This window comes from Primulina tabacum, chromosome 18, assembly GCF_025594145.1.
Source record: "Primulina tabacum isolate GXHZ01 chromosome 18, ASM2559414v2, whole genome shotgun sequence".
Lineage (NCBI taxonomy): Eukaryota > Viridiplantae > Streptophyta > Magnoliopsida > Lamiales > Gesneriaceae > Primulina > Primulina tabacum.
This window is the reverse complement of record NC_134567.1, coordinates 31,354,332-31,366,008: the sequence shown is the minus strand read 5'-3', so window position 1 is coordinate 31,366,008 and position 11,677 is coordinate 31,354,332. Positions and strand designations below refer to the sequence as shown.

Genomic DNA, 11,677 nt, shown 5'->3' with positions numbered 1-11,677 from the left:
AACACTCTCACGAATCTTTATCTGTAAGACGGGTCAATCTACCGATATTCACAATAAAAAGCAATATTCTTAACATAAAAAGTAAAAATTTTTCATTGATGACTCAAATAAGATATATGTCTCATAAAATACAACCCGTGAAATCGTCTCACACAAATTTTTGTCGAAAACAAAATAACATATAAATATTGGTGAGTGGGACCATTCCCATCCTTCTCTCAAGAGAATATACGTAAACACGGAGTTATCATATTCTCTTCTACCATTGAAGTTCATAGGATATATCCAACTCTGCCCTAAACCCAAACAATTATTGGAAAAAATGCAGACTTTTGTTTGTATAATATCAATCAATCTTATAATACACGCGGATATGGGATAATTAAACTTTATTATAAATATCAGTTAGTTTTCATCCATAAATTCATTATCCAAAATAAGACGTGCCAGAAAGAAAACAAAAAGAACCTTCGACTCCTCGACCTAGCCTACGTGCTTTGCAAATACCGAACTAGTTCTTTGAGAATTATCACTGTATGGAGGCTGCCAGGATACTTATTTATTTATTTTTAAATAATTTTTTTTTTATTTTTATTTTAAAATTGTTAAGCTATCAATTCCACGTCAATCGAAAATTATTTTAAGTATTATATTAAGTGAAAAAACAATTTATTTTTGTGATACGCGATGTAAATTATATGTAAATTATCAGAAACCAAGACATCATTTTTTTATCAGTTAAAAAATTTGAATAAATAAATAATAATATATGTGTTGTAAAATTAATTTATTATATAATGTTAGATATATTTCGAAACGGGTTTTTTCTTTGGATTTTTACGTATGGCATACGATACAAGATGCCAACCCACTTCACACGTTAATAATAATGAGGGGGTCCAACAGGGACGGTTGGCCGGCCAATAATAATTTCTACTCCAACACTGTTACTACTTCACAGTTCGAGCTCCCTCTCGAATGGCGACTAAGGGGAAGGTGTCTCAACTGCTAGCTTTGGCCATGTGCATAACTCTCCTGTGCGTCCATGCCGGGCAGCGAGAGCTCAGATTTGACGGTGAAAGGGGAGAGTTCAGGATTCTGCAAGTGGCGGACATGCACTACGCCGACGGGAAGACCACTCCCTGCGAGGATGTGTTTCCATCGCAGATGCCTTCCTGCTCGGATCTCAACACTACTTATTTCATCCGCCGTTTGATTTTAGCAGAGAAGCCTCACCTCATTGTTTTCACAGGTTCGAATGACTCTTATCATTCCTTCTCATTCAGGAACGGGACGGAGCCATAAAAACAAAATCGGGGACGAGAAAAATATATTAAAAATTTCAGGGGGTTAGAACAAATTTGAGAACCTAATAACTAGTCGATCTCTTCACTGAAATTATGGACCATGACTGATTATTTGATTTCTATGTTGTAAATACTTGTGTTGGAGTACTGTCGTCAAAATTCCGTATGGTTAAATCAGAAAACTTGCGGTACGATCAATAATACGAGCAAATAGTTGTGGTGAGAAAATTGGATAACTATCTTCATAGACTTTCAGGGGTTAGGGATGAAGTCTCACAAGTCTTGTTTATTTACTTGTTTCACCTGCCTAAATATAAACTGTACATGCATGTGTATTTATTCATATAACTTTTTTACGTCCGCAAGGGTTAAGAATCGCCGCTGTGAAGTCACTCCTGATGGCGAAATTCTCGTCCATGCATTATTATTTCCTTGTCAATCGCATCTTTTGTGACAACTTATGGGATGATGATACAGGAGATAATATTTTTGGGTTCGATGCTACGGATGCAGCATCGTCCATGGATGCAGCCTTTGCTCCAGCCATATCATCCAACATACCATGGGCCGCTGTTCTTGGAAATCATGACCAAGAATCTACATTATCAAGGGAGGGTGTGATGAAATATATCACAGGCTTGAAAAACACTTTGTCTCAGTTTAATCCTTCCGAGGTTGATGTAATTGATGGATATGGGAATTATAATTTGGAGGTTCATGGAAGTTGAAGGTTCTAGTTTAGCGAATAAATCAGTTCTTAATCTATACTTCTTGGACAGTGGAGATTACTCGAATGTTCCGTCCATTCCTGGCTACGATTGGATCAAGCCTTCTCAGCAGCTTTGGTTTGAGCGTACTTCACTTAAACTTCAGGTACTGGAGAAGAGCTGATTCAGCTATAGGTACTCTGCTACAATTGTTGTCAATGTTTGTAATGCACTCTGAATATTCAACAAGTATATGAAAACCATTCCGAGTACGGAGTGGGCAATGTGTAGAGTCCTATTGGGTCTTTGTTAATCTTCATGTTTAATGAGTGTGTGAAAGCCATTCAGGGCATGACGTGGGCAATGTGTAGAGTCCTATCGGGTCTTTGTTAGTCTTCATAATATAATCTCAATTCCTTGCTTGAAACTTTCACGATTTTGCTGCTATTCTTTTATCTGACATCAAACAACCGGCTTTGTTACTGCAGAAGAGTTACATGAAAAAGCCAGAGCCTCAAAAGGGTCCTGCTCCAGGGCTCGTGTACTTTCACATCCCGCTGCCCGAATATGCAAGCTTTGATTCATCTAACTATACTGGGGTGAAACAAGAAGGAATTAGTTCTGCTTCTATGAACTCTGGTTTTTTCACAACCATGGCATCAGCAGGGGATGTGAAGGCCGTTTTCACAGGTCACGATCATCTTAATGATTTTTGTGGTGAGTTGGCTGGCATACATTTATGCTATGCTGGAGGATTCGGCTATCATGCTTACGGGAAGGCTGGATGGTCTAGGAGAGCAAGAATTGTGGTTTCTTCTTTACTGAAAACAGAGAATGGATCATGGGGAGGAGTCAAGTCTATTAAAACATGGAAGCTTTTAGACGATGAGAATCTTACTGCTATCGATGGTCAGGTGATATGGAGCAAGAGCTCCAATGGTAAGCCTATGATGCATTGACTGTTATTTCTTCAAAGAATGATCATACAATGATCAATGCGCGGGGAGAATGTTATAGATCAGCCCGTTTATATTACTCGGAAAAGCTAGATGAAGATGTTAAAACGATTCAAAGAGTCGTGTATGTTTTAAGAACAAGAATTGTTGCTGTTTGATCATATCGAATATGAAGAGGCAGACACTCGTGATTGTATCATTAACGTGGAATCCTATTATGTAGGATGTTGTATCGAATATATTTTTACTGGAGACCAAGAATTTGGTTTGATCCCTTAGAATGAGAGATTGAAGAGTAAGTTTCATGACTCATTTTACTTCTTTTTTGCGCTTTTCCTAGTAAATGACTGATAAACAAGTCCAGAATCTTGGATTTAAATTGTAAAATTGCGTCTTTTTTTAATTGATTTTACCTGGCATCTTTGTAGCTACAAAAAGTAAGAGTCAGTTTTTTATTATCCAATCCAGATTCCCCGTATTCCTTCTGCAACATAGTGATTCAAGTTCGTGTTGTTAAAAGATTCGAGTGAAAATGTTAAGATGGACATTTTTAATTGATTAGATATTCCATATCTTCTTTAAGTATGCACTTTCAACAATGCCTGATTATAATTTTGGCTAACAAAAATGCACTAAGTTTTGAATCTTTTATATTGTGAATGATTACAGTATAATCTGTATCAATATACACACAACCATATAGATTGTAGAGTATGTATAACTGACTGAAATTTGAGGCAAAATGGGACTACTAGTTGTTGAGGATGTTAAGAAGTGAAACTCTAGTTCCGACCAAACTTCTAAATAAATCTTGTAATCCCACTTCGATTTCCTGTATTATCAGTTCCGATGACTTCAACTGATTCAGGAAATTCTGCCCAGCAGTAATGCCCATACTTTTCCCTGATTTGTTGATGTCAACATGACAAAAGCCCTCATCCTCTTTTTGTTGCTTAGTTTGAGAATGTAAGCGGTTTGTCTGATTGAACTTTGGAAGAAACGACCAGTTTCTCTTCTTGTAGCTTCCCTTTTCCCCTGACACAAGTATCAGTACGGATCTTAGGACCAAGAAACCGAATGCTTCCGTTACTTTAAGGTTTGTGGCGATAGCTTTAAAATCATCGCCTTTATCTAGAAGTGCTGCCGAATTCTGCTTGAAGCTCTTCAAATTCTTGATGTAGTTATAGACCATTTTGTTAATCTTCTTTCTTGAAACCATGTAAGGATTGATTCCCTCTGTTGTTGCAGTTTCTCTTCTATTTCTCCTGATCGACGATTCAAATTCTTGAACAGATTCTATCACTAAACACACTTCTTCTCTCGCAAATCCACAAAGATCGACGAGTGCAAGATACTCATCAAACAATTCAATGGCCCACTTTCCACATTTTTCATAGGAAAGAGCTTGCTGGATTGAAGGAAGCTTCATCATATTATTGATGGCTTCATTCAAATCTCTGAGGCTTGCCAAGTTGCACGAACGGAAGGGGATAATACTGATGTAGCTTCCTAACCCTTTAACCTGTGAAAACGATCTTCGACATCGACTATAGTGGGATGGAATTTAGATGGAAAACTGTTGGATCTAACGCGCGTATTCACCATCTCTATGTGAAGCTTTTTGGTTGAGCCTAAAAATTTAAGTCTCTGAACAACATGCCGAAGATCGAAGCGATCTATTTGGCACCTCAGATATATAGGAAGACATACCTCTGGGAATCGAAACAAAAAAGGTATATATTCAAAGATGAATCTCGATAATAGGGAACTCTGCTACATTAACATGTGCTGTTATTGAAGCACAAGGAATCTTGACAGCTAATAGGTTGATATAATCTTGATGTTAGTATTGGTAATGATCTCCAGGAAACAGAGGGAATATTGCATGGAGTGTACACGAGGAAAAAACAAGCATTTTAGGTTCTGTATTAAATCAAGATGCACGGTGGCTTATTTAAAAAAGAACATGCGTTGCTTCCTTTAATCATAGAAGTATTATAAGGAAAAATAAATTACAATTCTCAATTTTGATCAATATAAAACTGGTAATTTGCCATTTATGATATATTAAACACTTGTTAAGAACAAGGGGAATCTTGACAACCTCACCCAGCACGGAAATTATCACTCTTAATCGGCATGTTGTTGCACGTTTCAATGGACTTTGTAGACCTATCAACAGGATAAATTTGATGAGATGCTACTATTATATATTTTGATGATGAATTTTATAAATACTTTTAACGCATTTCGTTTATTTTTAAATTGTCAGTAAATTTTCGACACATGCGATTCTTGTGCACATTATTAAGGGAAAAATACGAGAGGAGAAGAAATATAATTTAGAAAATTTCTACAGCATCAATATTTAAGCCTGTATTTTCAAGTAAAAGTAAAATTATATGTAATTCAATTTTTTTCCCCTCAAAATTTATTCCAGTATGTTTAATGTACGTTTGTAATCTTTTTGACTTTTGTGGCACAAACTCCTTGCAGGGAAAGGATAAGTAACTTAGACAACAGAGCTGAGGTTTAAAATTTCATCAACTGAATTCTATTGGTGAGAGAGCATTGAGTTTTCAGATTTATTATTTACAAAAGTATACAGCTTTATCTTGCGGTCAAAAACAGGCTAATGGTTCAGAGCATTAAGAAGAGAAACTCTGGTTTTCACTGAACTCCTAAAGAAAGATTCTAATCCCTCTTCAAGATCCTGTATTGTCACTTCTGATGATTTCAGTTTCGTCAACAGATTTTGATTTGTAAATTTGTTCATCCCTTTTTGCAGCATGCTGACATTCAATGCATACAACATATCTCCACCATCCATTTCTTGCTCCATCTCATCACGTACACGGTTAGTTTGGGCGAGCTTCGAAAGCAATAACCAACTTCTTTGCTTCGATCTTCTCTTTGCCCCGGACACGAGTATCAGTACAGATTTCAAAACAGAGGAAGAAATAGCCTCCGTTTCTTTTAACACTGTCACGATGGCTTTAAGATCTTCTGCATTTTCTAGGAGTGGTGTTAAGTTCTTGTTGAAGCACTTCATATTCTTGATGTTGTTACTGATCATTTGGTTAATCTTCTTTCTTGAGGCCACGTAAGAATCGACGTCCTTTGCTATGGCTGTTTCACCTCTGTTTCTTCTGATGGAGGATTCGAGATCTTGAACGGACTCCTTGGTTAAGGAAACAACATCTCTCGAAAATCCACAAAGATCCACGAGCCCAAGTGATCCTTCAAGAATCTCTTCAATCCAAGTCCCACATTGGTAATGGGAGATGGCTTGTTGTATTGAAGGAACCTGAATCAGATTCTTGATTCCTTCATGCAAATTAATGAGGCAAGCTAAGTTCGAACAAATGGATTTTGCTGAGGTGATTTCTGAGCCCCTTAGCCAGTATAAATGATCTTGAATCTCATCCATTACTGGATGAGATTTACATGGTAAACTGTTTGATCTAGAATGGAAATTAGACATCTTTTTGCTGCAAACTGAAAACTGATCTGTGAGGATGTATTTTTCTTTTTGGCTCTTTGCTAGAAATTCAGAATAGATATGGAATGGTTGAATCTCTCTCTTAGGCACCAGCTATATATAAGGACTAAAGGAAAGAAAACAAAAGGAATCTGTTCCACCAACAATGTCTCAAAACTTCTAGAATTTGAATTAAACTTTATGTTGCACGAGTTCCGTGTTCCCGTGTATTAAACACTCGAAGATGCAGAAAATCAACTGTACATATCTTGTGTATATTATATACATTGATATTGGGTTAAAAATGTTATTTTAGTCATCATCGGGGAGCAGAATCATCAGGTATGCAATAAAAAATTTGTACACTTGCACAACAAGTATAGAGCATATTAAACAAACAATAATTCAAAGATCAGGTCTTAAAATTGTCCCTTTTGTCCATTTTGTTGATTGATCTATGATCAAGAACAATAGGAATCTTGACAGCCTAGTTCTTGAAATGATGAATTTAAATTGTCCTTTATAAGAGAATTCATACTCTTTTGAGAGTAATTATGGTCAGCTGATATTAGATTTTGCGTTTTAAGAGTTCCATGATTTGAACAAAATGCAGGAAACTGTAGCACACGGAACCAAGTAGTGAATCTTGCAAATATGGAGATTTGCTAATTCTCTTAAGTCTTAAACCTCATGCCACCATAAGCTTGTATGAGGAAATAATGCATAATGATTCTATAAGAATTTTTTACTCTGTCTTGATCAACTGAGGATAAATACTTCTACATTTTATCACAAAAACTGCCCTTTGTAGGGTCTGTGTGCAGAATAAAAGCTGTTGTTATAATTAAATCAAAAGACACATGGACGGTTAAGTAACGTAAAAGTGATTGTATCAAATCCTATCATTTTTATTCTTCATAAAAAAAATTTGTTACTATTTATTTATTTTCTCTGCGAAATCGAAACTGGTGGCTATATATAAGAGTTATTTTACATACAAATAGACAGACAGAGACGGACAGGTTAGGCAGATAAATTTTATAATTTGGCTAAAGATAGGAAAACTGAAGTACACATGTGATGGAATGAGTATAATTATCAGTAATAATAACGATGAGTTTTGGACCGAGAAAGAAATAGCCTCCATTTCTTTTAACACAGGCAAAATATAAGTAACTTAGACAACATGACTGAGATTTAAGATTCAATAACAGAATTTTGTTTGTATTTAAGTATTGAGTTTTAGATTTATCATTTACAAAAGTATACATCTTTATCTAGTGGTCAAAAATAGGCTAATAGCTCAGAGCATTAAAAAGAGAAACTCTGGTTTTCACCAGACGCCTAAAGAAATATTATAATCCCACGTCAAGATCCTGTATCGTCATTTCTGATGATTTCAATTGCCTCGATACATTTTGCTTTGTAATTTTGTCCATTCCTTTTTGCAGCATGTTGATATCTATGAATACAACATATCCCCACCACCATCCATTTCTTGCCCCATCTCATCATGTACACGGCTAGTTTGGGTGAGCTTTCGAAAGCGATAACCAACCTATTTGCTTCAATCTTCTCTTTTCCCCAGATACAAGTATCAGCATAGATTTCAAGTTATTGCTTTCAACACTGTCATGATGGCTTTAAAATCTTTGGCTTTTTCTAGGAGTGGTGTCAAGTTCTGGTTGCAGCTCTTCATAGTTCTTGATGTTCATATAGATCATTTGGTTGATCTTCTTTCTTGAGGCCACGTAAGAATTGATGTCCTTTACTGTGGATGTTTCACCTTTGTTTCTTCTGATGGAGGATTCGATATGTTGAGATATTCCTTGGTTAAGCAGACAACATCTCGCGAAAATTTACAAAGATCCACGAGCCTAAGTGATCCTTCAAGAATTAGGACTAAAAAATTTGTACACATGCATAAGTAGCATAATAATTATATATTAAATTATTAGTAATTCAGGGAGCAGATCTTAAAAATGGCCCATTGGCATTTCCTGATTGATCTATGATTAAGAACAATAGGAATCTTGACAGCCTAGTTCTTGAATGATCATGCTGTTACATTAATAAATTGTCGTATTAAAAAAAGCAAATACAAAACCAAATTGTGAAGGAATACGTGGATTTTTCATACATTTGGAATTTAAAAATTATTAGCTTATTAAAATTTGCATTTTGGAGTTAACTAATATGAACACATTGCTGGAATCTGAAATATTCAGAACCAAAAATGAACTTAACTTTTTCTAAACTGAATATTTTTTTTTCTAATCTGCCAAAACTCCTGATCTCATGGCTTCATAAGCTTATGTAAGTAGTTTTGGGTTCATAATCTCTAAAAATTTTACATTGTCTTGATCAACCGAATACCTATCAATAGCACTTCTACATTTTACATCAACTCTTTTTGTTGGGTTAGTGACGAGTAAAAAGGTTTCGTTTGTGGTCTAAACATGCCAATTGTTGAGTTGAAGTATTGCTCATCACATGTGTACTTCAGTTTATCGATCATAAATTTAGCACTCATTGGTTAAAAAGAACAGATTTGGAATCTTTACAGCCCATTGCTAAGTTACTTTAGATGTTCCATGCCAGGGAAAATGTACATTATTTCTTTTTCTCAATTTTCTGTAAACTTTATAATTCATGAAGGGTAAATATACCACTTAGATTGAAAAATCAACACCGTAACATAATTTTGAAAATCTTTATGTATCAGTTGAGTTTTATGCTTTATCATTAACTTAAAAAGTCACTGAAAGAATTGAAAGTTCTACCATTCTTGATACGGGACAAGAAAGATGAAACATCCATGACGTATGTTATATGATAAAATATGTAGACCCTTTTTCATGTAATTTACATACAAAGGGATTAAATTTTTGTTATTTCATTATTTCTTCACAGAAATTATTCAAGTTTTTCAATTGATTCAATTAAAGATCTCAGTCGTACAATATCTAATTGGTCATTTTCTCGGGGTAAAATCAACGTCAACTGGTTAAATTTCGCATTCTATGGTTTCAGTGATACGATTAAAAATGAAAAAAAGAGTTGCCTTGTTGGACTGCCAAAGGGAAGTTGAAGCAGGAAACAGAAACAAGATACTTTGACTAAATTGATGAGTATACTGTGGATTTATCTGTAATAATCTTTAATTCATTTACATGTGTAATCAAAACCTCAAAATTTAGGGCAAGTTCAAGTGATTAATGATCACTGAGAACATTAAGCAGAGAAACTCTTGTTTTCACTAAACTCCTAAACAAAGCTTCCAATCCCTCCTCAAGTTCATGGATTGCCATTTCTGATCCTTTCAACTTCTTCATGATGTTTTGAAGCGTTGCGTTATCAATGCCTTTGATGGGCTCGTAGAAGTGCTCGTTAAATAAGTCATTGTAACTACATTCTTGATCTGCTTCAGAATATATGCGGCTTGTTTGAGTGAACTTTGAAAGCAAGGACCAATTTCTATGCTTTGATCTTGCTTTTGAACCAGAAAGGAGTGACAATACCGAATTTAGGACTGATGAAGAAATAGCCTCAATTTCTCTAAATACTATAACCATTGTTTTAAGATCAACATCTTCTTGTACAAGTGTTGTTGAATTCTGCTTGCACCTTTTCGAGTTCATGACACACTTATTGTTGACCATTTTGTAAATCTTTTTTCTTGAGGCCACATAAGAATTGATGTCATCTGATGTGGCTGTTTGACCTCTATTTCTCCTAATGGAGGATTTTAGATCTCGAATGGATTCCTTGGATATAGAGGCAACATCTCTTGAAAATCCACAAAGATCGATGAGAGCGAGTGACCCTTCAAGAACCTCATCAATCCAACTCCCACATTGGTCATGCCAGAGGGCTTGCTGGAATGAAGGCGTCTGGATCAGATTCTTGAGGGATTTGTGCAAACTAACGAGGCCAGCCAAGTTTGAACTCGTAGATTTGCCTGTTGTTGATGTGGCTTCTGATCCCTTTAACTGGCATAACTGATCTTGAATCTCATTCATTACTGGAATGCATTCAGATGGTAAACTGTTTGATCTAGAATGGAAATTAGCCATCTTTTCTTGTAAAACAAATAGATCTTACTGTTTTATTCTTTACCAGAAAAGATATTTTGGGCTTCAATGCATCTTTCTTCCATACATAAGCTATATATAAGAAGATAACCAAACAAAAAACAAAAGGAATCAACTACACCTGCAATGACTCACCTGCTTAAATTTTAAAGTAAGGATAATATTAGTCCACAAGCTCCATGTCCCCCGGATCTTGTACACCTTAATGGGAAAAAAACTCAAATCATATATCATTGCTACATCAAAAGTTTGACACCCAAGCAGGAGGAATCTTGACGAAAAGTAAGCTTGTTTAACAATACTGATTATGCATAGTGCTGGGGTGTTGCTGATCTTCAGACAATGATAAATATAATAAGGCGCACACGAGTACTATCATACATGTTGGGCAGAGAAAATGTCCAAAAACAAAATCATAATTTGTTAAATTATTGCCACGCATTCAGGTTTCAGATCATGGGATCTTCACAGTTTAGAACTAAGAATGCTAGTTTAATATGCACACTGTTGCATTAATATATTATTTTGCATTATTGGTTGTTAATCCACGGGCATTGTCCAAGATATGAATCATTTCACGCTTACAAAATATATATTGAGACATAACTATGATCGGACAAGAGGAGTCATCCTAAAATCTTTGGAAAATGAAACGTGAACAGTTTTTAATACGACATTAAGTGAGAAGTTCTTATAATTTCGGATTTGCAAAACTGCAAGAGAGAGAGCGCAATAATGGCATAACCATAATTTGATATAAAAGTAAATAATTTTTCACGGGTCATGTCGGATGAGATAAGATTTTGAGACGATTTCATAAGAGGTTTGTGCTTTTATTTTAATTGTGGTTTCTTGGTTAAATAAAATTGAAAGAAATTGAGTTGCAACCAGCTGCATATATATTATTTTCAGGGCCGTACCTCCTGTGAGTCAAGAGAGGCCATCGCCTCAGGACCCGGACCTCACAGGGGCCCAAAAAAAAATCATTAAAAAAAATTAGACATTGATCCATTAAAAACATGATTAAATATGATATTGCTTTTCATTGGGGATTTAATTAAATTATGTAGAGCCCAAACAATAAAGCTACACGGCTCATTAATTAAATTTTTAAAAATTTTTTATGCATAAA

The 11,677-nt window shown here is 35.3% G+C and overlaps 3 protein-coding genes across 3 annotated transcripts; 1 reads left to right on the top strand and 2 right to left on the bottom strand.

The window, feature by feature from the left end:
• Nucleotides 1-890: 890 nt before the first annotated feature.
• On the top strand, nucleotides 891-3,269 carry LOC142532699 (putative inactive purple acid phosphatase 29). Its single transcript, XM_075639068.1, is given in 4 exon segments — nucleotides 891-1,252; nucleotides 1,785-2,032; nucleotides 2,034-2,180; nucleotides 2,503-3,269. Coding segments are annotated over 4 exon segments (1,140 nt in total). The 5' UTR covers nucleotides 891-978; the 3' UTR covers nucleotides 2,974-3,269.
• Nucleotides 3,270-5,496: 2,227 nt separating this feature from the next.
• On the bottom strand, nucleotides 5,497-6,859 carry LOC142532700 (uncharacterized). The gene has a single exon (XM_075639069.1). It carries the CDS (start codon nucleotides 6,452-6,454, stop codon nucleotides 5,603-5,605), a length of 852 nt encoding a protein of 283 aa, XP_075495184.1. The 5' UTR covers nucleotides 6,455-6,859; the 3' UTR covers nucleotides 5,497-5,602.
• Nucleotides 6,860-9,214: 2,355 nt separating this feature from the next.
• On the bottom strand, nucleotides 9,215-10,570 carry LOC142533653 (uncharacterized). Its single transcript, XM_075640493.1, has one exon. It carries the CDS (start codon nucleotides 10,525-10,527, stop codon nucleotides 9,667-9,669), a length of 861 nt encoding a protein of 286 aa, XP_075496608.1. The 5' UTR covers nucleotides 10,528-10,570; the 3' UTR covers nucleotides 9,215-9,666.
• Between the last annotated feature and the right edge of the window lie 1,107 nt (nucleotides 10,571-11,677).